Source organism: Podarcis vaucheri, assembly GCF_965113315.1.
Source record: "Podarcis vaucheri genome assembly, chromosome: 8".
Classification (NCBI taxonomy): Eukaryota; Metazoa; Chordata; class Lepidosauria; order Squamata; family Lacertidae; genus Podarcis; species Podarcis vaucheri.
In genome coordinates this window covers 64,828,529-64,853,882 of record NC_138766.1, presented here as the reverse complement: position 1 = coordinate 64,853,882, position 25,354 = coordinate 64,828,529, and the positions used below count along the sequence as shown (strand labels likewise).

At 41.8% G+C, this 25,354-nt stretch overlaps 2 protein-coding genes across 2 annotated transcripts; both read left to right on the top strand.

The window, feature by feature from the left end:
• The first annotated feature begins 798 nt into the window (after positions 1–798).
• Positions 799–7,857, top strand: ZFAND1 (zinc finger AN1-type containing 1). The gene is made up of 8 exons (XM_082234000.1): positions 799–977; positions 2,219–2,261; positions 3,231–3,270; positions 4,175–4,302; positions 4,396–4,487; positions 5,403–5,524; positions 7,289–7,444; positions 7,556–7,857. The coding sequence occupies exons 1-8, from the start codon at positions 824–826 to the stop codon at positions 7,724–7,726; spliced, it is 906 nt and encodes a 301-aa protein (XP_082090126.1). The 5' UTR covers positions 799–823; the 3' UTR covers positions 7,727–7,857.
• Positions 7,858–9,605: 1,748 nt separating this feature from the next.
• On the top strand, positions 9,606–18,644 carry IMPA1 (inositol monophosphatase 1). Its single transcript, XM_082234015.1, has 9 exons — positions 9,606–9,901; positions 11,309–11,377; positions 12,242–12,375; positions 13,919–14,023; positions 14,585–14,630; positions 14,764–14,872; positions 16,103–16,211; positions 17,895–18,046; positions 18,507–18,644. Exons 2-9 carry the CDS (start codon positions 11,315–11,317, stop codon positions 18,623–18,625), a joined length of 837 nt encoding a protein of 278 aa, XP_082090141.1. The 5' UTR covers positions 9,606–9,901; positions 11,309–11,314; the 3' UTR covers positions 18,626–18,644.
• Positions 18,645–25,354: the final 6,710 nt, after the last annotated feature.

Sequence of the window (25,354 nt, the reverse complement as noted above, 5' to 3'; positions counted from 1 at the left end):
TGCCATGACATCTTGCTTTAGTCATAAAGCTTACAATAGGCATGACTACCAAACAGCGTGCCTTGATTAATCCTTCGCTTTACATGTATAGATTGAAAAGCCAAAGAGATCCCTAGGTAATTAATGTGTCATTTTAAATTGTAATGGCAAGGAAGATTCCTACTGATCAGCGGTGGTCAGGAGAGCAGTTATGTCATGAACCGCACGAGTCACCGCGTGTACCTCAAATGATTGACAGCACAGTGCAACGTATGCTTGCTCAGAAGTAAATCCCTCACATCCAGTGGGGTTTAAGGTAGACTCTAAGTTATAGTTACTTAACTGGAAGTAACCCTCACTGACATACTTGGGCTCTTACTCTCTAGTAAACTGATTTAATGCCTAATAATGCAACTCTAGACATACCTACTCAGAGGTAAAGCCCATTAAGTTTACTCCTGGGTAAGTGATATAGTAGTAATTTATACTGTCTAGGTGAGTGGGAAAGCTCTAGAATTTCTATTTATGACTTTTGTATGTCTCTGGATTTTTTTTAAGGTCTCTGGAAGTTTTTAAGAACTTTAAAACAAAATAAAAAGTAGAATATAAAACTATTTTTTAAAAAATTGCGGTTGCAAATCTACGCACGTTTACCTGGGAGTAAGTCCCATGGAAACGGGCAAGACTTAAATAGGAGTAAATGCGCTGTGCGCCCGCCCGCACACACACACGCAGAAAAGTACATCAGAAAGGGGGCAGACGTCACTTGACAGCGGGTAGGCGCTGCTCCTACACTGAGCCCGGCCCACCTATCCCTCAAGCTCCGCCCCTTAGATGACGCCCAATGTTATTTGGAATGCCGCGGCTCGGGAGGAGGAGCCCATTTTATCCTTTTAGAGCCGCCGGAACATGGTGGCGGGGTGCGCATGCGCCGTGCACCAACATGGCGGAACTGGAGATTGGGCAGCACTGTGAAGTGGAGGACTGCGGGCAGCTTGGTAAGGAGCCCTTGAGCGGCAGGGCAGACCATGGGACTCTCCGTGGCGGGGGAGGGGGAAGTGCATCTTCATGGTACCACTTCTGAGTCTCAGGTTTAAGCTCTGAGGGGCGAGTTGGAATTGGACGAAGAAGCACCACCATGGAGATTCGAGGGTAGAGCGGCTTCCTGCTCCTGCCCTTCCGGAAGTGTAGCCTAATGTACTGTTCTGCAGCTTTTTGCTTCTATGGGAGTGGAAGGCAAAGGGGAGGAGGTAGTGGACAGTAACCAAATTAAGGGGCGTGGCTCTTTCCAGAAGTGGGCGTGGACTGTTGCTTGGTAGCCTGTGGAGTTTAGCCAGGACTCTGGTTATCACTGAAGGCAAAAAGGTGTTTATCCTGTGGCCGATTTGCTTAGATAGAAAAGGACATGCGCTACAGCTCAGTCTGCCAGGCCAAGTGTGTGTGCGTATATGTGTAGGAGAGTAGTTATCTTTTATTTAAGTTTCATTTTATGGTCTTATCACAAAACGTAGCTTGCACTCAGTATAAAACCCTAGAACGGCCAGTTCTAGTGCTTTATTAAAGGAAATTGGAGACTTACAGCAAATCAGTCCGCCAGTTCTTCTGGCCTTTGCAGATGCAGGACAGACTTCGCAGCAAGGAGATGGCTAGTCTGCGCCCAAGCAAAAGTGTCTACATTCTTTATACACAAAGCAGCATGTGTCATTTCGCTTGACCCAAACCTTACAGATGGCTCCCCTTTCTGGGCTTAGAGCCCAGCACTCCAAGCCCACAGATAAGGATAACAGCAAAGCCAGCCAATTAGCTTATATAAAAGCAAGTGAATGCAAACATGTATGAGCTCATTGCTACGACAACTACCAGTTAACTCTGGGGTTATCGTGACTACCAAAATGGCATTAGCAAAGCTTCCAGAACACTTCAGCTTCGGTTCAGCACAGGTGTTGATTGACATATGAGATGATCTGTCTTATTTTTGTCACTGTCTTATTATTGCACCTGTAAAATGTATATAGATATGAATTCATTTAAATCACTTCTACAATGCTTTACATTTCCAAAAACAGCTCTCTACAACCTCTCTTAAAATATCAAATGAAATGTTACAAAATACCCCCACACAAAAATTACAAATGAAAGTGAGATACAATAAAGATTCGCGTTTAAAACAACACGAGTAACCTAAACAGAAAAGTAAAAATATCAAAAATTCATTTGAGTGTTATCTTTTTCATTTTAGATTTTCTCCCCTTTGTTTGTGATGGCTGCTCAGGAGTATTCTGGTAAGAAAGAATTTATGCTACAATCCTAACTCCCCAGATATACCACATCCTAATTTCTCCCTGCAGGCATATCCTTCCCCACACATAGATGACTTGACCCAGGCATATTTATTTATGGGTGCTGAGGGATAGCCTTGCTGGCTTAAGTCAAACCAGCAAGAGCAATGTCAGAGTAAATGCCCCAAAGAGCATGTCAAGGGTGAGAATGGGAGTGGTGAAGTGAAGTGAAGTGAGAAGGATAGACTAAGTTGCATTGCATCCTGACTCACTTTGTTCACTGGTCCTACCCACAAAGCTCAGTATAACATATCAAAAAATGCAGGTGTAACTAAATTCACCCCATGGGAGACAATGGAAGGTCAGAAAATGAAAGCTTACACTGTCACCCACACTCTGGTCTTGATCCACTGGCCAGGAGCAGTTAGGATGCAGGAGATGCACTGGCTTAACTGCCTTCTGGAATATCTGTCTGTATAGGATTGCTCTGCTCTTCTTATTTGTGCAGCACCACCAGTTTTTGTGGCACTTAAAAGAAACAGAAGAACAAGAATATATATGAAATATTCCCCACCCTGAGGAGGTTAGAATCTGTAGTTGAACCAGGGATGGAGATCCTGTCACCCTTGAGATGCTGTTAGATTCTCAGCTCCCATCAGCCCAGCCAACATGACATCTGGTAGGGCTGGTGGAAGTTATAATCTAGTTACAAGTTCCACATCCCTGATTAAGTCATTTGGATGGATGGGCTGGGAAACAACATAGCTAACAAATAAACAGAGAGAAGAGAGGAATGAGCAAAAATATGCATGTTTATTATGTATTTTTAAAGCTTTGTTCAATTGAAGCTGTAGCATTCTTGATTAGTTTTGCTGAGATAACTTTTCAGAAAAAACGTGCCAAGTCTTTTTTTGCTCTCCTGTTAATTCACACACTAATGATGTGTTGGTCTTTATTTTTTGTAATTTTAAGTCTTCAGCACAGAAGTCGGGCTGCTCATGGTTGTTCTGAGGTAAGTTGATAATTTTTAATCATCTGTAGCATTCAACACCTCTGGAATATTTTAGTTAACAGTGAAGTTCCCTTAAGCTCATTCTGAATAATTTTGCAAGCAATGCTTTGTAAGTTTTTGTTCAGCAATTCACATGATCTTTTTGCCAAATTATGTTTTAATTGTATGCTTGTAAATCACCTTGAGACTTAGGTGAATGGCTTGGCTTAGCATGTCATCCAAACCAGAGTTCATGGTTTAGCTCTCCCAGAGAAACCACAAGCCATAATGCACAAGACAAACCTTGGTTACAGCTTGTGGCTCCTCTGAAAACAGCTAAACCTCAAGCCTGGGTTCAGATGGCATGCTAAGGCAAGACATGGCTTAGGTAAGTGCAGGGCAGCACCAAAATAACTGTGTTGGAACAAAGCAGCTGTGATCTCTTCCAGAGTCTGCAAGCTCTCATGTTCACCCTAACCCATAATATGTCTTAGCATGTCATGCAAACCAGACCATTCTCTGCCTTTTCCCCCTAAGTTGCTTAGAGAGTATTTATTATTTACCTTAAGTTGTGAATTGGTTGCTTTTAGTTGCTGTTATTTTTTTTATGGTGTCCTTTTTCCTGCTTATAAGTTACTGATAAATCATAGGCATTTAGTGAGCATGAGCACTTGTATTTTAGATTATTGGCTTCTATTAGTTCATTAGGAGTAACTTCCTGGACATATTTTATTTTACTCAGTCTCTTTCCACCTGGCATTTGGCAAAAATGGTCTTGTATTAAGAACATAACATCCTCTCTTTTTATTAAGAGAGAGCTACTAAATAGCTGTGATGCATGATGGAGAAAATGCCCAGTTATGTTTCAATAGAATTCAGGATGTGTATTTGTAAGTAACATGAATTTCTTTTGAAATTGTCTTAGGCAAATCTAAAAAGTGGGGAGGTGAAACCAGATCACCACAAATCTTTCTTGTGCACATATAAAGGTTGTGATGGAAAAGAACTTGTACCTGTGTTGTGCCCTTCCTGTGAAAAGCAGTTTTGCTTTCGGTGAGCAAATTAATTAATCTAAGCAACCTCACTCCTTGTTTTTCATTTACTTGTAGACTAACTACTGAGAGTTTCTTCATCTATTATTTTCAGTCACCGCCATGAACTGGACCATGAATGTGAAAAATTGGAAATCCCTAAACCTCGCATGGCTGTTACCCAGCAGCTTGTTAAAGATATTGTAGGTAGGTACAGCAAGACTTGCTAAAAATACAGTTTTCTGCTGCAGAATGTATGTGACTGTATGTAGACTCCTTTCGTGTTGTGGGGACATATTGAAGAAACAGGGTAGCATTGGAGCCAGTAGATAAAGCACCCCTGGATTGCCCCATTTTACTTTTATTGCTATTGGAGCACTGACAGCACAGGTTTCTACACCCACGGTGGTAAGACTTCTTAGGGCAGGCTTCCTTTGCTCACAGACCTCCCTCTCCACGGCCGAGGTCCCTAGGATGTCTTTTCAGGGGCCATAGGATTGTCCCCTTAATAAGGTTTCTGATACAGAAAGAGAATAAGAGAGGCTAAGTTTTTTCATATTTCATATTGTGTCCTGAAATTAAGGATGGGTCCTGCAACTTCCATCTCCTTGCTACAATTCCTAAAAGTAATTGACTTGTCCTATTTTTCTGTGTTCTTGAGCTACGTCTGGGTCTACATCCTATGAGAGTTAAGTGGAAATCCTATGCAGGAATAAGTCGTTCTGTGCTAGCAAGATATAATGAAGGATTGGAACCACTTTCATTCCCACAAGCTCTCAACTGTAATTGAGCAGTAATTTTTTTATTGCATGAAACCATCCCTGAGACAGGCCTGTGGGATCAAGTTGGTTCCTTTATATCTGAGCTCCCCTGAACATCTTCAGTTCTGCATATTGGTGTGGCCCATTCTCAGTGACACATGTTGATTACTGGCAAGCATATAGTACTCAGAGGTCAGAGAAAAGGTTCCATCCTATGTACACAAGCAAGAGAAGGCTGCACATTGTTCCAGTGCACCCGTTCTGAAGAAGCTTTAACATTCATGCTGGTGCATATTTCATTTTTAGCAAAATGAGAGGGACTGGTGATAGCTACTAAAATGAGTCCATGCATAAATCTCAGATTCTAAGAAAGAAGCCACAGTGAGTAAAAGAGGCAGAGGAGCAAAGAACAGCGAAACAGCAGCAAAGGTGGCCCTAATGAAACTGAAAATGCACGCATCTGGGGATAAGTCCTTGGTGCAGGTAAGTCACGTTCATTTGTCTCCAAACACCATACCTGTTTGTAGTTACTCCCATATTTAGTGAAGCAAAAGTGATATCTGTACTTCTGCTATTGTGTTTGTTCAGGGTTTTCTAAAGTGGGGGCAAGGGGTACCTCCTTCCCTCGATAGAATGCAAGTGTAGGAGAGTGTTGTCTACTACACTGTCCTTGTAGAGCAATATAAATGACTGCAGGACCTGAAGGAAAGAGCCATGAAGCTCCATTAGTAAAATCTTCTTCCCACAGGGACTGTACATGCAGCAGCCTTGTATATCAAACTCTGTACAAATGTAAAATATGGTATAGGATAGAAACACCTGGAATTGTGGGGAGAGCGAAGTAAGTGGATTCTAGATTGCTACTGGATAGTTTTAGTGAACAGTGGTACCTCGCAAGACGAAAAACGCGCAAGACGAAAGAGTTTTCCGTTTTTTGAGTCGTTCCGCAAGGCGAATTTCCCTATGGGCTTGCTTCGCAAGATGAAACGTCTTGCGAGTTCTTGCGAGTTTGTTTCCTTTTTCTTAAAGCCGCTAAGTCGCTAATAGCTGCTAAGCCGCTAATAGCCGTGCTTCGCAAGACGAAAAAACCACAAGACGAAGAGACTTGCGGAACGGATTAATTTCATCTTGCGAGGCACCACTGAATTTGTATCCTTGTCAACTGAGGTCCTCAAAACTCTCAATAACATTCAACTAATATTTGTATTTTATTTTTATTTATTAAATTTGCAAACCGCCCCACTCCTATACCTTTTTTTTTAAAGTTTCAATCTTTATCGAAAGTTCAAAAGGTACATAACCATACGTGTGCCAACATGGTGAGACGCAAAGAGAGAGAGAGAAACAGAACCCATGCAGAAGGGAAAACAAAAGGGGGTGGGACCCAAAACTGTATATTTTAGAAGTTTGTTATTGTACTTCACCAGATCTTAACCTATTACAGTATTTGTAAGAATGGATTACGAATATCATTGAATTTATCCATGGCAAGTGTGTTTATATACAAGTTGTTCATATGTTGCAAGTTTGTGTAAGTCTTTGATCCAATCGTAGACTTTGATCCAATCGTAGTTTATTTTTCCAATTCATTAGTATCAGTCTTTTTGCTATGGTAAGGGCACGAAGAGTACATTTGTATTGTCCTTTTCTGAGGTTCCATGTGCTGGGTTCAAGAGGATATTTTGCTCTGTAAATGTAAGGTTGTTCCGTACAGTTCTGTTGATGGTTAGTTACATTCTGCCCAAGTGTCTTTCCATATTGCACAATGGAAAAACAAATGTTTTAGAGAAGCATTATCCCTATCAACCCGCCCCTATACCTGTAGATCTCAGAGTGGTTTGCAACATAAAATCACAATATAAAAAACAGAAAATACATAATAAAAACAAAAACATCCCAATAACCCCCCCTTTCTACAACACATTTTTAAAACTAATAAAAATGAAATGAAACCATCCCAGCTAGAGGAAGAGTAGGGACCTGATGTTTTCTTTGCCTGCCTGCCTGCCTCATGAACAGCTGGTGGTAGTGGCATTGGGGAGGGGACATTCTGTGTATGTTAAAATAAAAAAATTCCTTCCAGTAGCATCCAGTAGCTTCTGTGTATGTTGTTTTTTACAATTGGAGAATATGTTGTTGTTGTTTTACCTTTTTTCTCTGGTTTATCTGACCCTGATTCTTTGTAAAGTTCCTTTCTGAGGAATATGTTCCTTTCTAAAGCCACATCAATGCCATTTTCTATTGCAGACAGAGAGAATCTACTTCCAAGTGTTTTTACCTAAAGAGAGTAAGGAGAAAAGCAAACCCATGTTCTTTAGTAGTAACTGGAGCATTGGTAAAGTGATAGATTTTGCCGCTTCCTTAGCGAACCTTAAGAATGATAACAACAAAACCACAGCTAAGGTAAATCAACTACAGCAACCATTTTTTATTGTTCTAATATTTTTAATTTCTTTAGAGAGCTGTGAAATAACAACAGGGTATCTCCCCCCCCCCCTTTCTGTGGATTTTCAGAAATTACGACTCTGCCACCCGGCATCTGGAGAAGCTCTGCCTTTGGACCAGACACTAGCCTCTTGGATAAGCAACAGAGAATCCCCACTAAATAATGGTGGAAATGTGATCTTGGAATATCTTGATAATGAAGTCCAGTTTCTAGAAAATGCAACTTCATATATAGAGTAGTCGTGAAAAACACTCTGCATGTGATTGTCAGGCCTAACAAAAGACAGAGTCTGTTTATAGTTTCATCATGTGTTATTTTGTATCACCTACATGAAGAAATTTATTAAATTCTGATTTATGTACATTTCAAAGTAGTCCAAGGAATTACTCATAAATGCATGCTCCTGAGTTGATGCCTTTTTGAACTAGAGCTTGTGCAAGACAATCGAATTATAATACTGAAATGATCGTTGATTGTCAAAGGAATCCTTTAATTACAGCTGTTATGTCCCTGGCAGCACATTCGGATCTCGAGATTCTCGCTAAGCAAAGAGAATGTCATAAGAGTCAAGTTTTCGCACCGGCGCCACAAACAGCTACACACACACCCTCCGCCACACTCTGCCTTTGGCTGCACTCCAGATGCAGCTGCTGTTTGTCCATAGCTGTCAACCTTCCCTTTTTTTTGCGGGAAATTCCCTTATTCCAGTGCCGCTTCCCGCTGCTATCCCGGATTGTTAAGATATCCCGTAGACTGTCCCCAGGACAGGTGAGGCTGCTGATCCCTTATTTTCCAGGATGCTGATCCCTTATTTTCAAATCTGATCCCTTATTTTCAAATCTGAAAGTTGACAGCTACGTGTTTGTCCCGCTCTCCCTCCCACCTGGCGTCTAAAGACTTACTCTATAAGCTCCCGCCCCCAAGAAACAGCAGAACGCGCAAGGGCCAATAGGATGCGTCGGCTTGTATGGCACGAGCCAGCTTGTTATTAACTCCGGCACAAGCACAGTGATGGGACCAAAGGGCTGGCTTCCTTCCATACTTCGTGATTCTCATTCCCTGCCCCCCACTCTCTGTGTTAACCCCTTCCTTCCTTCCTTGCTCCGTGATTCTTCTTCCCTGCTTCTTTCTCTCTCCCCCCCCCTCCCTCAGGCAGCATCCCATTCCACCCCACTGTCAGCGCTGAGTGCAGCGGAGGCGGCATGGCAGCATCTCCCTCACGTCCCCCCAGGAGCGCAGCGATCGACCATAATCAGTCTCAGGTTCCCCTAGTCATCGCGATCGACGTATATATGTAGCGTTGGGGTCACACAACAAAGCGGTTACTGAAGTCAGCTGCAAACGTGCCATCAGTAATAACTTTAAAAGATAGGCTAAAACTGAACCAGCTAAGCATCACATAGCCTGTTAGAGCTTGGTATGCCAATATCTGCCTGCCTTCCCATTAAAGAGAATAATAAATACCAGAAACCTCACAAAAAGAAACCACATGTCAGCAAATCCTTGCAAGACAAAAGGGAATTAAAGCGGGAAGCTCCCTTTGCAGGGAACCGCCCGTCGCAAGTCGCTGTCTCCGTGTGTGCGTCCGTCCCCTCCCCGTTGGTCCTCCGAATGCCGCTGAACCTCAACTCCCATAAGCCTTAGCGAGCCCGGAGCATGTTGGGAGTTGTAGTCCAGCATCAGCTGAAAACGGACTACCTCCAACAGCGGTTCTCAAGCTGTGGGTCCCCAGATGTTGTTGGACTGCAACTCCCATCATCCCTGAGCTCTGGCCTTCCTAGCTAGGGGTGATGGGAGTTGTAGTTCAACAACATCTGGGGACCCACAGCTTGAGAAAGGCTGCTCCAGAACAACCATAGGGTCTTCCTACCATTCTCATCTATTTTTAGTTATTATTATTTTTAAAAAAACACGTTGGACTAGAATGCACTCTGCACATGCTCAGGGGCATTTGCCAAAGATAATTGTGTATCTAGCAAGGCCCTAAAGGTCGCCATTGCTTGAGAAGAAGCCTCCCTTTTTCATAAGTGCGAGTCGGGCAAGCAGCCAGCCATCTGAGTCCCCAAAGGGTCTGCCGCCTGAGGCAGGAGGCTTGCTTGCCTGCCTGCCTGCCTGCCCGCCCCTTGGGAAGGGAGAGCCACCCGCCCCTGCGCCTCTCCAGAGGCATCCCAGTGTTGCCAGGACGACGGTGGGATGCCGGCGATCGCCTTCCTTCCGCTTTTAGCCGCGCCCCTTGGGAAAAAAATAAAAATACCGGTGGCTGCCTAAGAAAGAAAGAAAGAGGCGAGGAAGGAAGCGCATAACGGAGAGAGGTGCAAAGGTCATCATTTTCCTCCCACGGAGGTTTTCGCCCTCCGGCTTTGTAGATTTCCGTTTGAGGAGTTTGATCTGAGCAGTGCTTCGATTTGCTGACGGTAAGCCCGGGGCCTGGTGGGGCTTCTCTTTAATGCATTTCCATGAGTTCCGGGGCAGCCAAGGTTTCCTTTTACTGCCCAGTTATTTCTGCTGCCTTCCGCCCCCACTTCGTGATGAGAATCAAGCACTCATGGAGTCGCCACCCCACCCACCCACAACTAAATATATAGCGGGGCTGGGCTGTGGCTAAGATTAAGCCCCAGGATGAGTAACAACTGAAAAATCGGGTTGTTTGTTTGTTTGTTTGTTTAGGGGCAGCTAAATACAACTCGTCTCCTTTCTTGTCAGGCATTCCTCTTAAAGCATGCAAAACTCAGAGGAATCCATGTTTTGTGAAATTTAGACATCCAACAATATGCAGCCTTTTTATATAGCGCTGAAATAACAAATAAATGAAAAGTGTAGCCCTCCAAATGCTATTGGATTAACTTCCCCATCATCCCTGGCTATTGGCCACATTGACTGGAGCTGATGGGAGAGGTGTGATGTGGGAGTACTGAGGTTTTATTTTTATTGCTATAATAATTTAATGCAGGGTTGATGTGAAATGTGTTGCTTATTACATTAGAAATTATGCATTGGGTACCCTTGATGGTCACGGCTGTCTTCCACACAATGCTCAGTATTGCTATGGGAATGCTTAGTTGAATGGAGAAAGTCACGTTTCCCTAGAAGCAAAACTCCGGTTTTAAGTGCTAGGAAAGTGTAACATCTACACAACACATTTGCTGGATCTTTCACAACAGCTAAACGTTAGCAGCAACCTTGTAGCATATTAGGAACTGTTTGTCTGGAAGACTGAAAAACATGGCAGAGATGCTATTGTTGGTCATCATGAGTAACAGCTTTTCATACATTTGGTCTCTGTTGGTTTATCAACTTTTATATGTGCAGAAACATGCTACGGGAGCCTACAGTGTGAAATTGCTAATAAGCTATAAGTGATCTTCCCACTGCAAGGTTTCCCATGTTGCACTTACTTATACACATCACTCTCTATCAGCTTTTATAATCTCTGCAATTGTGTGAACACAATACTTCTACTGCAAGTCACTGCCAGTTCTAGTTATCTGTGGCAAGGGCATGTCTCTTGCTACATTTATGCAGGAGCACAAATTTGCTCAGCATCTGCCTGACATTATGCAGGTTGGCAACATACAGGAAATTGTGTAGTTGCTGTGTAGCCCATATTACAAAATAAAACATTGCTCTGGTCTGAAGAGAAGTTTATTTCCCAATATTGTGCAGTGTTGCAGCTTTAATATCAGCACTTTGAAATAAAGTAATAGTATTGTTTATGTTGAAATAGTTTGAACCTGCAGATTTAGCATTTTAACACATCATAAATGTTGTGCTGTTTGCTCTTTTGATTACTATAATTTGGTGGTGTATGTTCTGTTTCCTAGAGAAAGATGGCTGATCCTTGGCAAGAATGCATGGATTATGCAGTTATTTTAGCAAGAAAAGCTGGAGAGGTATGTTTCAGGAAATTTTTAATGTTTGATGTTTTATCATGTTTTTAATATTCTGTTGGGAGCCACCCAGAGTGGGGAAAGCCAGCCAGATGGGTGGGGTATAAATAATAATAATAATAATAATAATAATAATAATAATAATAATAATAATAATAATAATAATCTTTGAATTTTTGTAAGCGCATAATTATTCTGAAAATGTATATATCTTGCTTTTACTTCTGTTTAGTACTTCAGCAGTATAAAACGATGGGGTATTTGCAGAACAAATAAGGAGACCAACTCCATTTTAAAATATAAAAACAAAGGGAAGGTTTAGAAAAGCATGATCAGCTTTGTAAGGAAGTCCAAAAATATAGCAGTCAACAACATGCTCTAATTCCCTTTTGCTAGACATTTTTGGAGAGGAGACAATGATCACAAATGGCTGTCTTCAAGCCTGAGCATGATAGCTGCTTTCAGATGAGCTATTTACTGTGAAATTGCCATTCCCCATCGACTCACCTTGAGAAGTCATCCATATGACACTGCCATGCATTTGTAATCTTCCCATTGCCCTTGGTGGTTTCTGGCTTTTTTCTTTTTCTTTTTTGTACCAGAAAGAATCTGATATGTTCTGAAAAGGCTGGAATAGTAGCACTTCGGTGGGGATCGTTCATAACACCATTAAGTAGTCTTTGGAGAGCGCTTTGGATGTGTTAAGTGACATTGCTGGGGCAGGGAGAGCATGGCACCTCTCCTCATTTCTGGTGCATAAGTCCCTGAGCTTCTGCCTGTTCCACAAGGGAGGAAATGTTTTTGTGCAGCTGACTGAGTGCATTAATTTGTTTTCAAAAAGTGTCATGCAAATAATTTTCTTTGCAGGTAGTCCGGGAAGCACTAACAAAGGACATAGCTATCATGATTAAAAGCTCTCCAGCAGATCTAGTGACTGTCACTGATCAAAAAGTAGAAAATATGCTTATTTCTTCTATAAAGGAAAAATACCCATCTCACAGGTACAGAATATTTTAGAACTTGATTTTTTATTATCACTGGGGAGAGGAAGGATGTGTCTGAAGTACAGGTATGAAACCTTTGGTCCTAGTGGCTCAGAATAAGCACAGGGAACCTAACAAACTAATAACATAGTTTTTTCTACCTTTTAAATTGTGCTTGTCTTGCATAGCCTCCATGTATCACACTTCAATTCTAGTTAGGTAAGGATGGGAAAAGGGAGAATAATGGAACCTCCAATACCTGTAGGCAGTAACTAAGGAAGCTTCTTTCAGTTATGGCAAAATGGCAGGATGATGCAAGGGTGTGGTAGAAGCCAAGAGAAATGAATGACAGGCTATGCAAATATGAAGAGGTGGATCAGAGAGTCAGCATGGTGTTATGGTTGCTGCTTAGGTAGGGGTAGCCCATTTGCCCGGGATGCAGGCAAGCCACGATCATTTGCGGGTGAGCATACAAGTGATTTCAGTTACTGCAGGTCAGCAAGAGTCTTAATTGTAAGATGGTACGCCATGCTGTTAGGCCTATGTGGGAAGATTATGTTTTATTCAAAGTGTTGTGCACGTAGAACGGGTGAGAGGATGCCTGCTGTCTATAGAGACAGAGTTTGCAGATCCTAAAAAAAGTGGGAAGGTCAGATAATATCTAGCTAGGTATGGTTGTGACAGCTTTATAGATCTGGAACATGGGTTATAGGTCAGACACGTTTTATCAGTGTGGTACAACATGAGAAGTGGGCTGCTCCTGTTGGGAGAGATGAAATCACTGTCATGTGGGGAATAGCCAGGCGATGGCAAGTCTGGCAGAGAACAGCAATATGCACATGGGCATCTTGTTTCTCAAGACAGAAGAGCAAGCCTGATCCAAGAGATAAGGACTTCCCAACTGACCTGCTGTGACAAATCTAGCCCTCTTCTTTGGCCAGTGCTTAGGGGAGATACACAGGATAAATCTATTAACTGACACATCCCAGTTCTAGGACTGATTTTAGGTTCAAAGTCTCACACAGAGGCAAAGGAAGGATGCAAAATACAAGTGGTGGCAGAAGGGGCTCTTTTTAGCAAGTTCTGCTGGGTTATATGGGAAGATCCAGTATAGTGGAGCTTTCCAGTGCAACCTCCTTGCTTACCAAGCATATATAACAAGCATATATATATATATAGCAGAAAGCGCTGTATCACATAACACATAACTACTTTGTGCCATTCACTCCCACAATATATTGTAATGATCTCTGGCTTATGTGACATGAAAAGGAGATCACAAAAAGACATGAAAGATGGAGTTTTATAGACACACCAGGATAGAGGCAGTAGTGGGGAAGGTTGTTGCATTCCTGTCCTCTTTGTGGGCTGTCCAGGGTCATCAACAGACCACTGTGGGCTGCCAGGATTACATCCTGCCTAGTCTAGGAAGGTGAAATAAATCCGACAAGGCTCCTTATGGCTATATATTTCCTGTGCATAAAATGAATCTGTACCATGGAGAATGGGATGTTCCATAAATGATTTGTTTGTTTGTTTGTTTTTTAAAATATCCCCTTAGTTTTATTGGAGAAGAATCTGTTGCTGCTGGTGCAAAAAGTACCTTGACAGATAATCCCACTTGGATTATTGACCCTATTGATGGAACTACTAACTTTGTTCACAGGTATGTTTTTTGCATCTTTCTCTTAGAGTCACGGTGGGCGTGTTTAGGTGTCACATTAAATCACAGACCGATCACACCCACTTCACTCTTCCCCACTAGCACTGGGAAGAAACAAACTATGATCTCATTCTCAGCATTACATCAACCAGGGAGTACAGTTTGGTTTGCTCCAAACAAACCACCATATCTAAGTAATGTTTCTTCTTGACTTATTGATCATAGTTGGGGTTTTTTTAAGTCAACTAAATTGTGGTCTTTGATTTGGACATCACATTAAGCTATGGTTTGTTTCTCCCCTGTGAAAATAGTGAAGTGAGCATGATTGACTTGTGCAATATACCTCTGTGCTTTCCCTCCTCTGGAATCAGAGTAAGATCTTTGTGCTGTGCTGTGAGATGGTCATGTTAGACTTTGCTTTCCAGTTTGTATTTTATTAGGAGTAGCTAGTTAAAACATTGCCTTAGTTCTCTAATTTACAGTTGAACACATGCTGCCTGTCAATCATTAACATTATGCCTCTGAGCTTACAAGTGCAATATGCTTATCTCTTTGGTTTTCAAGGTTTCCCTTTGTGGCTGTTTCAATTGGCTTTGTTGTAAAGAAACAGGTAACTTATCATTTCTTTTTAACATACAGTAAAAAAGTAAAATACTACCATTGCAGCCTACACACAAAATGTAAACTTTTTTTGAAGGTGTAAACCCCCCCCCCCCCATGATATTGCATTTGTCTGGTTGCAGATGGAATTTGGAATTGTATACAGCTGTGTAGAAGACAAAATGTACACCGGCAGGAAAGGAAAAGGAGCATTTTGCAATGGGCAAAAGCTCCAAGTATCAAAGCAACAAGGTAGGGCTTTTGCATTAATATAGCAGTATGACTACACAAAATTGGGAAAGTGATGGGTCAGATTCAACTGACCTGGTGCCCCAGCAGAATGACTTCCACTAGCACAACAGGGCTTCTCCACCTCTCAGTGTGCCTCCCCCAGATCCTACTGTAAAGGGTAAAGTGAATCCTCAGGATAGTGCTCACAGGAAGGAGAGGGGAGATAGTTATTTCCAGCAAGCAGAAATGCTTATGTTGGCAGAATGGTCATCTTAGCACAATGTTGAATTTCACACTGTGGATTGAGAATTGCAAAGACCCAATTGTTGACTTAAATTTATTTTAGATGTACAGTGGTACCTCGGTTTACGAACTTAATCCATTCCGGAAGTCCGTTCTTAAACCAAAACCGTTCTTAAACCGAGGCGCGCTTTCCCTATTGAGGCCTCCCACCGCCGGTGCCCTTCCACCATTCGGATTCCGTTCTTAGAATGAGGTAAAGTTCTCAAACCAAGACACTATTTCTGGTTTTGCGGAGTTTGTAAACCAAATCGTTCTTAAACCAGACTGCTCTGAAACCGAGGTACCACTGTATTAGAATAGAATTCATGATTTCACCCAGAGAACGCTATCCTGGAGACTAGATCGTTCATGTGAACAAAATGTGATGAGTGTTTTTCCATACTAGCTTCACTGTTCATTTTACGTATTATCTGTAGGATAATAAACATACAATTTTCAGCTCAGAAGACCATAGAGAACCTTTGGGTGCATAGTGAAATCTGCTCCTTCAATAAAGGTTGAGGCAGCAGGGTTGGCCCATGTATCAGTCTTGTGCTTATTTTTTGATCTTATTAGAGACCATATGTTCACCAAAGGGCACTGTATAAATTCAGGTAAGTGCAGGAAGCAGAGGCCAAATCCTGACACCCCTAGAGTGTTACATGCAAATTTCTATTTATTTGCAGATTTATAAACCGCTTCACAACCAAAGGCTATTGAAGTGGTGTACAGTAAAGTAAGATAAAAGTACAAAAGATCAGGAACTCTGTGAGCAAAAGGCAATAAAACTATTTGTATGGATATTGTATAATGGTTTAATGAGTTATATTCTGTGGGGGGAACATTGTGTGAGTACTTTTCTTAAACACTCACTGTTTTTCCTTTGAGCTACAACAACCAAATCTGAATTAAAGTAATGGTCAGACTTGCCTACCTTTCCTCTCTCTCCCCCCCCCAACCTCTCTACAGATATTACAAAAGCACTCTTAGTGTCAGAGTTGGGATCCAACCGTGATCCAGAGGTTATAAAAACTGTTCTTTCTAACATGCAAAGACTACTGAACATTCCTATTCATGGGTATGTCTTCTTCTTGTTGTTGTTGTTGTTGTTTATTTATTAAATTACTGTACTGTCCTGCATCCAAAGGTCACAGGGCAGTTTATGCATGCCATTACCAAAAAACAATAACCCTCCCACAAACAGTTTTAAAGACCGTAAAGGTAAAGGGACCCCTGACCGTTAGGTCCAGTCGTGGCCGACTCTGGGGCTGCGGCGCTCATCTCGCTTTATTGGCTGAGGGAGTACAGCTTCCGGGTCATGTGGCCAGCATGACTAGGCCGCTTCTGGCGAACCAGAGCAGCACATGGAAATGCCATTTACCTTCCCACCGGAGCAATATCTATTTATCTGCTTTTGACGTGCTTTGACGTGCTTTCAAACTGCTAGGTTGGCAGGAGCAGGGACCGAGCAATGGGAGCTCACCCCGTCGCGGGGATTCGAACCGCTGACATTCTGATCGGCAAGCCCTAGATTGTTTAATTAGCCAAAGGCCTAGAAGAAGAGGAAAGTTTTTGCTTAGTGCCTAAAGAAATGTAATAAAGGTGTCAGGCAAGCCTTCCTGAGGAGAGCAGTCCACAAGTGGGGAGCCACCACACAAAGGTCCATTCCCATGTTACCGCCGTCCAGGCATCTCACAGACAAGGCACACAAAGAAGGTCCTCAGATGATGCAGTGGTTCATATGGAAAGAGGTGGTCCTTGGGGTATTGTGGTCCTCAGGTGTTTAAGGCTTTATTGGTAAAAACCAGCCCTTTGAACTGAACCAGAAACCAATCGGCATCCAGTACAGTCAGGCCAGGATTGGTTTTATATGCTCAAACCATCTTGCCCCGGTAAGCAACCTGGCTGCTGAATTCTGCATCAGCTGAAGTTTCCGAACTGTGTTCAGAGGTAACCCCACGTATAACATGCTGCAGTAATCCAACCTAAATGTCTATGCTCTGGCATAGATGACAGAAGTTAGGCTATCCCTGTCCTGATAGGGGCACAGCTGTGCCACAAGCTGAAGCTGATGGAAGGCACTCTGGAGATCTACATGGCATCAAAGAGGCTTGTTTAGAATGAGGCACAACTTAGTTTTTTTAACAAATAGTCTTTAAAACTGTAGTGTTGGCTATCCTTTCTTTTAAAATGTTTGCTTGTGTGTGAATAACAGCATATTTCAGTTGATGCAGGAAGGCGAGGGCAAGGCAGAGAACTTCAATGTTTGTAGCAGTTAAGTGAGCCTAATCTGGTGTTTTGTCGTGACCATGTCCTGGCCAAAAGTTCCACAAGGGGGCACTATTAAGAAACCAAAAAGTCAGCTATTCTAAAGTGTTTAAGAGGGCACACATAGTGGGGGGTTATATATAATTTAGGACATAATGAAGGAATGGTATGATGCAGCAGTGTGCTCCTATTCAAAATAATATGCAGCTATTGAGTTAGATCCAGACTGAGGCTTCCTTCCTAAACTCACATACTTGGGAATAAGCGCTATTCATCCCAATAGGATTTACTTTTGAGAAAACACGATTTCACAAGACCTAAGTTGAGTCACGACTAACTTATCTCACTGATTTCACTGAAAGAGACCAAGGTCAAATGATTTGGTTTGCATCTGCTTCTTTTGCATTTCAAATGACTAGTGATTGCTGTGAATATTTTAATGTGAAACTGCAGGGTTTGAATTTGTTGCGATAATATACTTTTTCTGTTTTAGGATTAGAGCAGTTGGGACTGCAGCCGTAAACATGTGCCTGGTGGCGACAGGAGGAGCAGATGCCTACTACGAGATGGGCATTCACTGCTGGGATATGGCAGGGGCTGGGATTATCATTATGGAAGCGGGCGGGGTGCTGCTCGATGTCTCAGGTAAAATATGTTGGGAATGTAACAAGACCAGTTAATTTCTGCTTTCTTAACTGAGCAATGTGCATTTGTGATGTGCAATTCTGATTGTCTTCTATGTCTTTAACGGTTGTCAGTTTAGTAAACAGTAGGTGGAGCTTTAGAATTTGAGTGTATTCCATCCAGTGGATTGTCAGGGTCTCAAGTTTTTGCAGGATTTAACCCACTACTTTTGTCCTGGAAAACACACCAGATTAGTATGACTAGCAGACAGGGGTTGCCTGTACTGTAAACCACTATGCAATCTTCAGATGAAGGGTGGTATATTATTATTATTATTAGGTTACTTTGGAGTGGTCCTTAATAAATTTTCACATGACTTATCCAGAGGATTTCAATAATTATAGCTAAAACTCTGCTTCATAATATTAGTTCATAAATAACACTGTAAATCAGTTGTGTTTGTTGTTTTTTTCATCCCCAGGGGCACCATTTGATTTGATGTCAAGAAGAATAATTGCTGCAAATAGCCAAGTACTAGCAGAGCGGATAGCAAAAGAAATTCAGATCATTCCCTACCAAAGGGATGACGAAACAAATTAAATGTTATAATTGCACCATCTCTGTTATGGACAATTCCTATCAGCTGGTCTGTATACTTAAAAAGAGCTTTTAATGTGAAATGCACCCTTTGTGCTAGGGCACGTGATATAGATCTGTTGCTGAATTCTGACATTTCAAAGCTTGATGCTTCAATCCTTCCCAAAGTTCCTAGAAATGTGTTCAGTCTTGTGCAAACAGCACACAAGTATTTTTTTAAAATAATGTTTCATTACCTTGTTTATGGGACGCGGGTGGCGCTGTGGGTTAAAGCCTCAGCGCCTAGGGCTTGCCGATCGAAAGGTCGGCAGTTCGAATCCCCGCAGCGGGGTGCGCTCCCGTCGTTCGGTCCCAGCGCCTGCCAACCTAGCAGTTCGAAAGCACCCCCGGGTGCAAGTAGATAAATAGGTACCGCTTACCAGCGGGAAGGTAAACGGCGTTCCGTGTGCTGCGCTGGCTCGCCAGATGCAGCTTTGTCACGCTGGCCACGTGACCCGGAAGTGTCTCCGGACAGCGCTGGCCCCCGGTCAATAGATGTGAGATGGGCGCACAAACCCCAGAGTCTGTCAAGACTGGCCCGTTCGGGCAGGGGTACCTTTACCTTTACCTTTACCTTTACCTTGTTTATGTCTCTTACAGGAAAACATATGGGGTGTGGTGGTGGAATTTCTGCTTCAAACATCTTGGGCCCAGAGACTCATTCTGTAATCTGAGGACCAAACTAGATGTTACCTTTGCAAATAAGTGGCCTCAAACTCATGTTTGTCAATACAAGCATGGAGTGGGCGGGTGCAGGCGTTTGCAAGGACAGGTCAGCCAGCAGGTGGAGCAGATGCATAACTCCTGAACAGCCCACAGTTTCTCCTGCACAATTTCCCTGGACTCTCTCTACAGCCAAACACATTTTCTGACACAAAGCTAGATGTGATCAGAACTTGCTGGGGAGAATCTGCAAGCACATATCTGTCTGCCAAGTCTTCCCTGCAAAGTTAGCATTACGATGGAAAAACTGCCCTGTTGTTTCCCTTGCAGTGTCCAGTTTGGCCACAAAACTTCTGCATTTGCCAACTTCTGTTTTCTGTATTTTCCACCTCATATTGTATTTCATATCAACCTTGTCGATACTGGCCTGGTCAGTATCATCTTTGATATGCAGAGCACAGGATGTCAGAGTTGAAGTCAGGATCCAGTTAAGCATTTTGAAAACATTGTGTGTGAAATGGTGGCCTAAAAGCATATGCTTAAATCTCACCAACTGAAATCTATGGTACTTAAAAATATTTAGCTTTGGCTTTATTATTTTGCAGCTTTTCACAGAATTGTGGTTTTTCCTTTCTCTTTCACAAAATAATTGTTAAAAGGTGGTTTAAAAGGGGAAATTATTACATAGATTCCAAATGCAAAAATTAAATAAGACAGGCATGCCCTCTTTTGAATACCTAATTATTAAACTAGTGTAAAAATATTTGGCCAAAAATCATGGAACCGTTATTGTCAATATGAGAGTAAACATTTGGCTGAGTTTTACACTGAACATTCTTCACAGGAATTTTTTTATAGCCTTATTTTGATAAGTTTATTTCCAGTTCCAGATATGTATTTCTTGGTTTATTTTGGAAGTCAGTGTTTGATCAGCTGAAGTGGAGTAAGTAAGTAAACAATACCTTTTTCAGGGGCAGCAGAAAGTCTTGTGGTGCATTAAAGAGTGACTTATGAATCAATTACGGCATAAGCTTGTGCAGGTTGTTTGCAGAAAGCAAGCTATGGCGCAGAAAAGCTTCTCCTCTAATATATTTGTTGGTCTTCTTTAAGATGACATAAGACTTTTTGTTACATTTTCTGATTAACACTCATTCAGGGATTTATCTGTTAAGCTGCGTGTATTAGTCTTACGTACTATAAAATAGCTGACGTTTGCCATCTGTTAGAAAGAAAAGTTTAACTGTAAAGAAGCATTGGGAGGTGTAAGGAAGGTAGCCTTGTGGTGACTAGAAATATTGACTTGACTCATACATTGAAGCTTGTACCTGCACAGCTGGAACTTTGACAGCCAAAATGCTTTGAGTATAAAATATAGGTCTCCTGATAGAACCATAGCTCTATTACTAGCAGTTTTCTGTGATGATTCACTTGGTGATGCTATTTCAGATGTACAGGCAACCTGCTTGCAACCATGGAGAAGTGCCACCAATGTAATATTTGTAGGCACGTGGTTAATGGTCCTCTGGTCTTCCGTAATTAGAGCTTTCATTATGCTAGATCTTCTAGTTCAGCCATAACCAACAGGGCTTATGGCCTAGTCACGTGAACATCCGCCATTGACCTGAAACATTAGGTTGCTAATCTGGCACCCATGGGTGCGCATATGGCCAGAGAAGAGCTTCCTAGAACCCACAGGGTCCTGTCTCAATTCCTCCCCCTGCTGAAATTATGCTGGAAATAAGCCTAAACCTAATGGGATAATGAAAGCCTAACTTTTGCAAGGAGATGTGCTCTTCCCAGAGATTTCTGGGGAAGGAAGGTTAGCCCTAGCTCCTCTCTCCAGGAAAATTGCTACCACCATTAGATTTTGGGGGTAGGGAGCAAAAACAATTCCATCAGGTATAATTGCTGGCGAGGAGGGAGGGTGTTAGTGAGTGTGCATATTCATGCAGGGTTGTGGTACCCACACAACACAGTTTCTTCGTTTTGTACTTTTGCCCATAGGCCCAAAAAAGGTTGGCAACCCCTTCACCTAGTGTATAGGATTTATCACCAGTGTTTAGATTTTAGCAGTGCATGGACTATAGTACCAGTGCAAGGGGACAACTCAAGTGTAAGCTCTAGAGACATTTCCTGTACTTCAACCGTCTTCATAATTTTACTTTTTTCAAGGCGCCAGAATGATTCTTTAGCATAGCAGGCCAGATAAATTTTGAGCTTTTGTATAAAATCATAGGACGGGGGGCAGGTAATGCTAACATTAAGAAGCTTTACTTTGTAAAGTTGAGAATTGCTTTGAAAAGTGTTGTAGTAATATATTTAAAATAAAGTCCAGCTTTATTTTTGGCTTCAAAATGACCGTGACTATTCTTGCCCTTTATTTTCAGAAATTTGCATGCTCCAGTGCCGCCTTCACTGAGCAGTAATTAAAACATGTATTTCAGTGGTAGTTGTTTTCTTAAAAGCTAGTCTAAAATTGTATATCCAGCACCTGTGACTGAATGTCCTGTTGCAACATAATTGATGGGAGTAGCCTTGGCATTGTCCCATACGCATTGTTGCCTTTAACAAAAAACCAAGGAAGAGATGTACTTGAGAAGAGGCATTTGGAAACAATAAGAGGAAAAGGTGTGTAAAATAGTAAGGGTGTGCCTGTGTTTCTGTGCAAGGGAAGGGCTGGCTACGCTTGAGTTCATCGTTTTGAGAAAGAACTATTACGCATTCCTTTGCATGAGTTGCATCACTATTAAATCAGGCATGGCTGAAAATGAAGTGTCCTGTATAGTTGTTAGCCAGCCAGTAGAGGGACTCATTTCCCCAAGTTAAAATGCTGTACATTGCTTCCTCTTACTAATATACTCTCACTTATGCTAATGCACCAATATGGTATGTTCACATTTCTAAAACAAACGGGCAAACACATTGTCTCTTTGGCTGTACATCAGTTTGTTGCTGTTGACATCCCTCAAGTAATAAAAGCCAGATAGCTTTACTTAGAGGGATTGGTTCCAGAGAATAAGATCCCCTATTTGGGTGGTTTAGGATCCTGCTGTTGCCTGGCTAAATTCAGTATTTTCCAAGTCTCACACAGAGTAAAGGTCTGATATCAGGAACTGCCCTATGATGGATTTGGATTTTTTGGATTTTTTTTTCCTCAGGGGGGAGCTCAGCTATCTTTGCTCTGTATTTCACATACTTTTCCAAGTGTGCTGTCTTGTAGACGTTCACATATAAAAGTGTACAGTCTTGTATCTCAAACCAGACATCCCTCCACAGATTTCACAATGTCATAGAACGTAATCTTCACTTACATTAAAAAGCAACGTGTTAATGTCTGCAAAATGAAGGGAAGCTTTAGTTAAAATATTATATAAACTTTACTCAGATTGTTATCAGCAGAATAAAACTGGGTGATGTTTATGGCTAAGAGAGATAACGGGCTGAAAAATACTAACTGATAAGCATGGTATTTTTTCCAGCTGTGCTCGGCACTAGCTGGTACCATCTCCCCCATTCTTGAAAAATTGTTTGGGGTAAAGGACTTAGAGAAGAGATTAGAGTTGCAACGGCCTTATAGGCAACTCTACATGAAATGTGATGCTCTCATCTGTGCAATTAACCATTTCTTTTTCAACAAGAAACATCAGCTCACAATAACACAATGACGACCAATACATCCATCTCATTTTAAACATGCAAGTCAATATAGGTTATCGAAATATCCTGATACATATCCAAAGGAAATTAGCATTTATAAGAAATGTGTTCAAACGTAGCAAGGGCAGTAAAGTCCCTGGATCTTTGCATAATAGATGGTGGGTGTTCTGTGTCATTTCAGGCTTGAAGTACAAGCCTCTTGGCAGCCATAAGGGCTTGCAAAATCCATCTCTGTCCTACCATTAGTCCTCACAGGAATATAATTTAAAAGTAGATGAACATCTGCAAATGAAAAGCATTTGTGCAATACAAAATGAATGCTGACAATGACTACAGACCAAAAAATATATATCACTGGACATGCTCACATCATATGCCTCAATGTCACATTGAAATTAACAATTTCCATTTGGCAAGAGTAATTAACCTATATCTACATATAGGATTAGATCCAAACAGTGTTTGGGTTTTTTTTAACCCTCTTACTTATTTTGTTTATAGAACATAACACAACACAAAGCAAATAAGAAAGACAACCTCACAAAATAGCAAATGTATGCCTTTGCAATTTTTTTAAAATCAGAAAATGTTCCACCAAATATATCTGTGGGTTATGGATGGATTTAATTGTGTGCGCCTTTCTTTTCATATATTCAATAGAGCTTTAACTATTTTGTCGAATAGTCCATTAATACTGGGTTCCAGTATTTAATTAATACTGGGTTATTTATAACAATATTTATATACTTATATTTTATATACATTAAAAAATGTAAGTGGTTTACAAAAAGTATATATAAAACCATACAGTTAAAAAGTTTAAAACAGAAATCAGATAATTACTGGGGAAAGAGCAGTTGAAATAAAAAATTGTCCAGTAGCACCTTCTGGATACCAACTAAGTTTGTTCTGGGTATAAGCTTTCATGTGCATGTACACTTCTTCAGATACTTCAGGTACAGCGTAGAGCTGGTTGGACTAATACTATGAGACAACTTCCTGTGTTCTTTAGCAGGCACCAGAAAGTTGACTCCAGCTTTCTTCAACCAGTGTCACGAACTGGCAGGACCATGGGGAGGGGAAAGAGGATCCAGGTGAGGGGTGTAGCCGTGACTGATATATACCGGGGCAAGCTGGGGATGGAGAAGGAGAGATTGGGGACATAGAAAGTATGGCTTTTTGGCAAATGAAATCTTGAATAATTTTTTCAGCTCCTCATATACCTCATTCCAAAATTTCCCTACAATTTACATCCCCACCATGTGTGATAAAAGGTTCCCACCTCCCTCTTACATATCTAGCATAAGTTTGACTGCTTTTTTTAAATCTTAGTGGTAAAACATTTTCATTGTGTTCTCTTTTATCGTATGACAGGTTGTGAAATTGATATCCACCTTCCACAACCTTTCCCAATTTCCCAATTGGATTGTATGACCAAAATCCTTTGCCCACTTTATCATTACTTCTTTGGTTGTTTCATCCTTCAATTCCACTCTAACAGCAAATTGTACATTTTAGAGATGGTCTTCTTTTTAGGTTGTATTAATTCACTTTGTAATTTTGACACTTTTTGTTCAAAGCCCTTCTTTTTATCCTGATTAAATCTCTGAACCACTTGGTAGTATTGTAGCCAGCTATTGTCATTTTTCTTTTTTCGGTTTTGGAAATAAAAAAATTAAAAAAGAAGAAATAAAGTACTCATGGGGGTCACGGCAAGGGGGTTGGTGTTGGTGTAAAGGACCAAAGCAGGGCCTATTGCCAGAGCCTGAGCCCCACCCCCTCCATGAAAATGGCGGGCTCTGAGCTATAGGGAGCAGTGGAAGGTGTGCTCTAGGAGGCGGAGGCCAGCAAGGGCCCACAGCCCAGCTCATGAGCTGATCAGATGGAGCTCACCAGCTCTGGGAGAAGGTTGTGATTCCTCAGCTGGAGTGGGCTTGGAAGAGGTGAGGGTCACATGCCTCATCTAGCCTAGAAGCTGCAATCAGCATGCAAGGGATAAATGGGAAGCAGAGGTGAGGTTCTGTGTCTGGTGGACTTCCATGAGGAGGGGACTTGGCTTGGATATTCCAGAAGCAATTCAGGACTGTACTTTTTGGGACTGCATACACCAGTGGGGCCTTGCCACCAGGTACGCCGGGGGCTGAGGACAACCAGGTGCCTGCCAGATGTTTTGAACTTCAACCTCTGTCAGCCCCAGCTAGCACAGCCAATGGTGAAGAATGTTGAGCAACATCTGATGGGGGCGAGGTTGGGGAAGGCTGGTCTACACACCGGCAAGCATACATATTATCAGTTTCCCACCAACTCAGACTGCGGTGGAATAATGCTTTACTTAAATAAGAGATTCTTGTAAAATTTGATCCAGCTACGGTG

Bases quoted from the DNA above. Each gene is read 5' to 3' on its own strand.
- ZFAND1 (XM_082234000.1), top strand. From the start codon at position 824: ATGTTATTTGGAATGCCGCGGCTCGGGAGGAGGAGCCCATTTTATCCT. The intron at 2,262-3,230 runs GTAAGAAAGAAT...TGTAATTTTAAG, and splicing joins GGCTGCTCAGGAGTATTCTG to TCTTCAGCACAGAAGTCGGG. The intron at 7,445-7,555 runs GTAAATCAACTA...GTGGATTTTCAG, and splicing joins ACAACAAAACCACAGCTAAG to AAATTACGACTCTGCCACCC.
- IMPA1 (XM_082234015.1), top strand. From the start codon at position 11,315: ATGGCTGATCCTTGGCAAGAATGCATGGATTATGCAGTTATTTTAGCA. The intron at 14,873-16,102 runs GTAGGGCTTTTG...ACCTCTCTACAG, and splicing joins CCAAGTATCAAAGCAACAAG to ATATTACAAAAGCACTCTTA. The intron at 16,212-17,894 runs GTATGTCTTCTT...TTTCTGTTTTAG, and splicing joins CTGAACATTCCTATTCATGG to GATTAGAGCAGTTGGGACTG.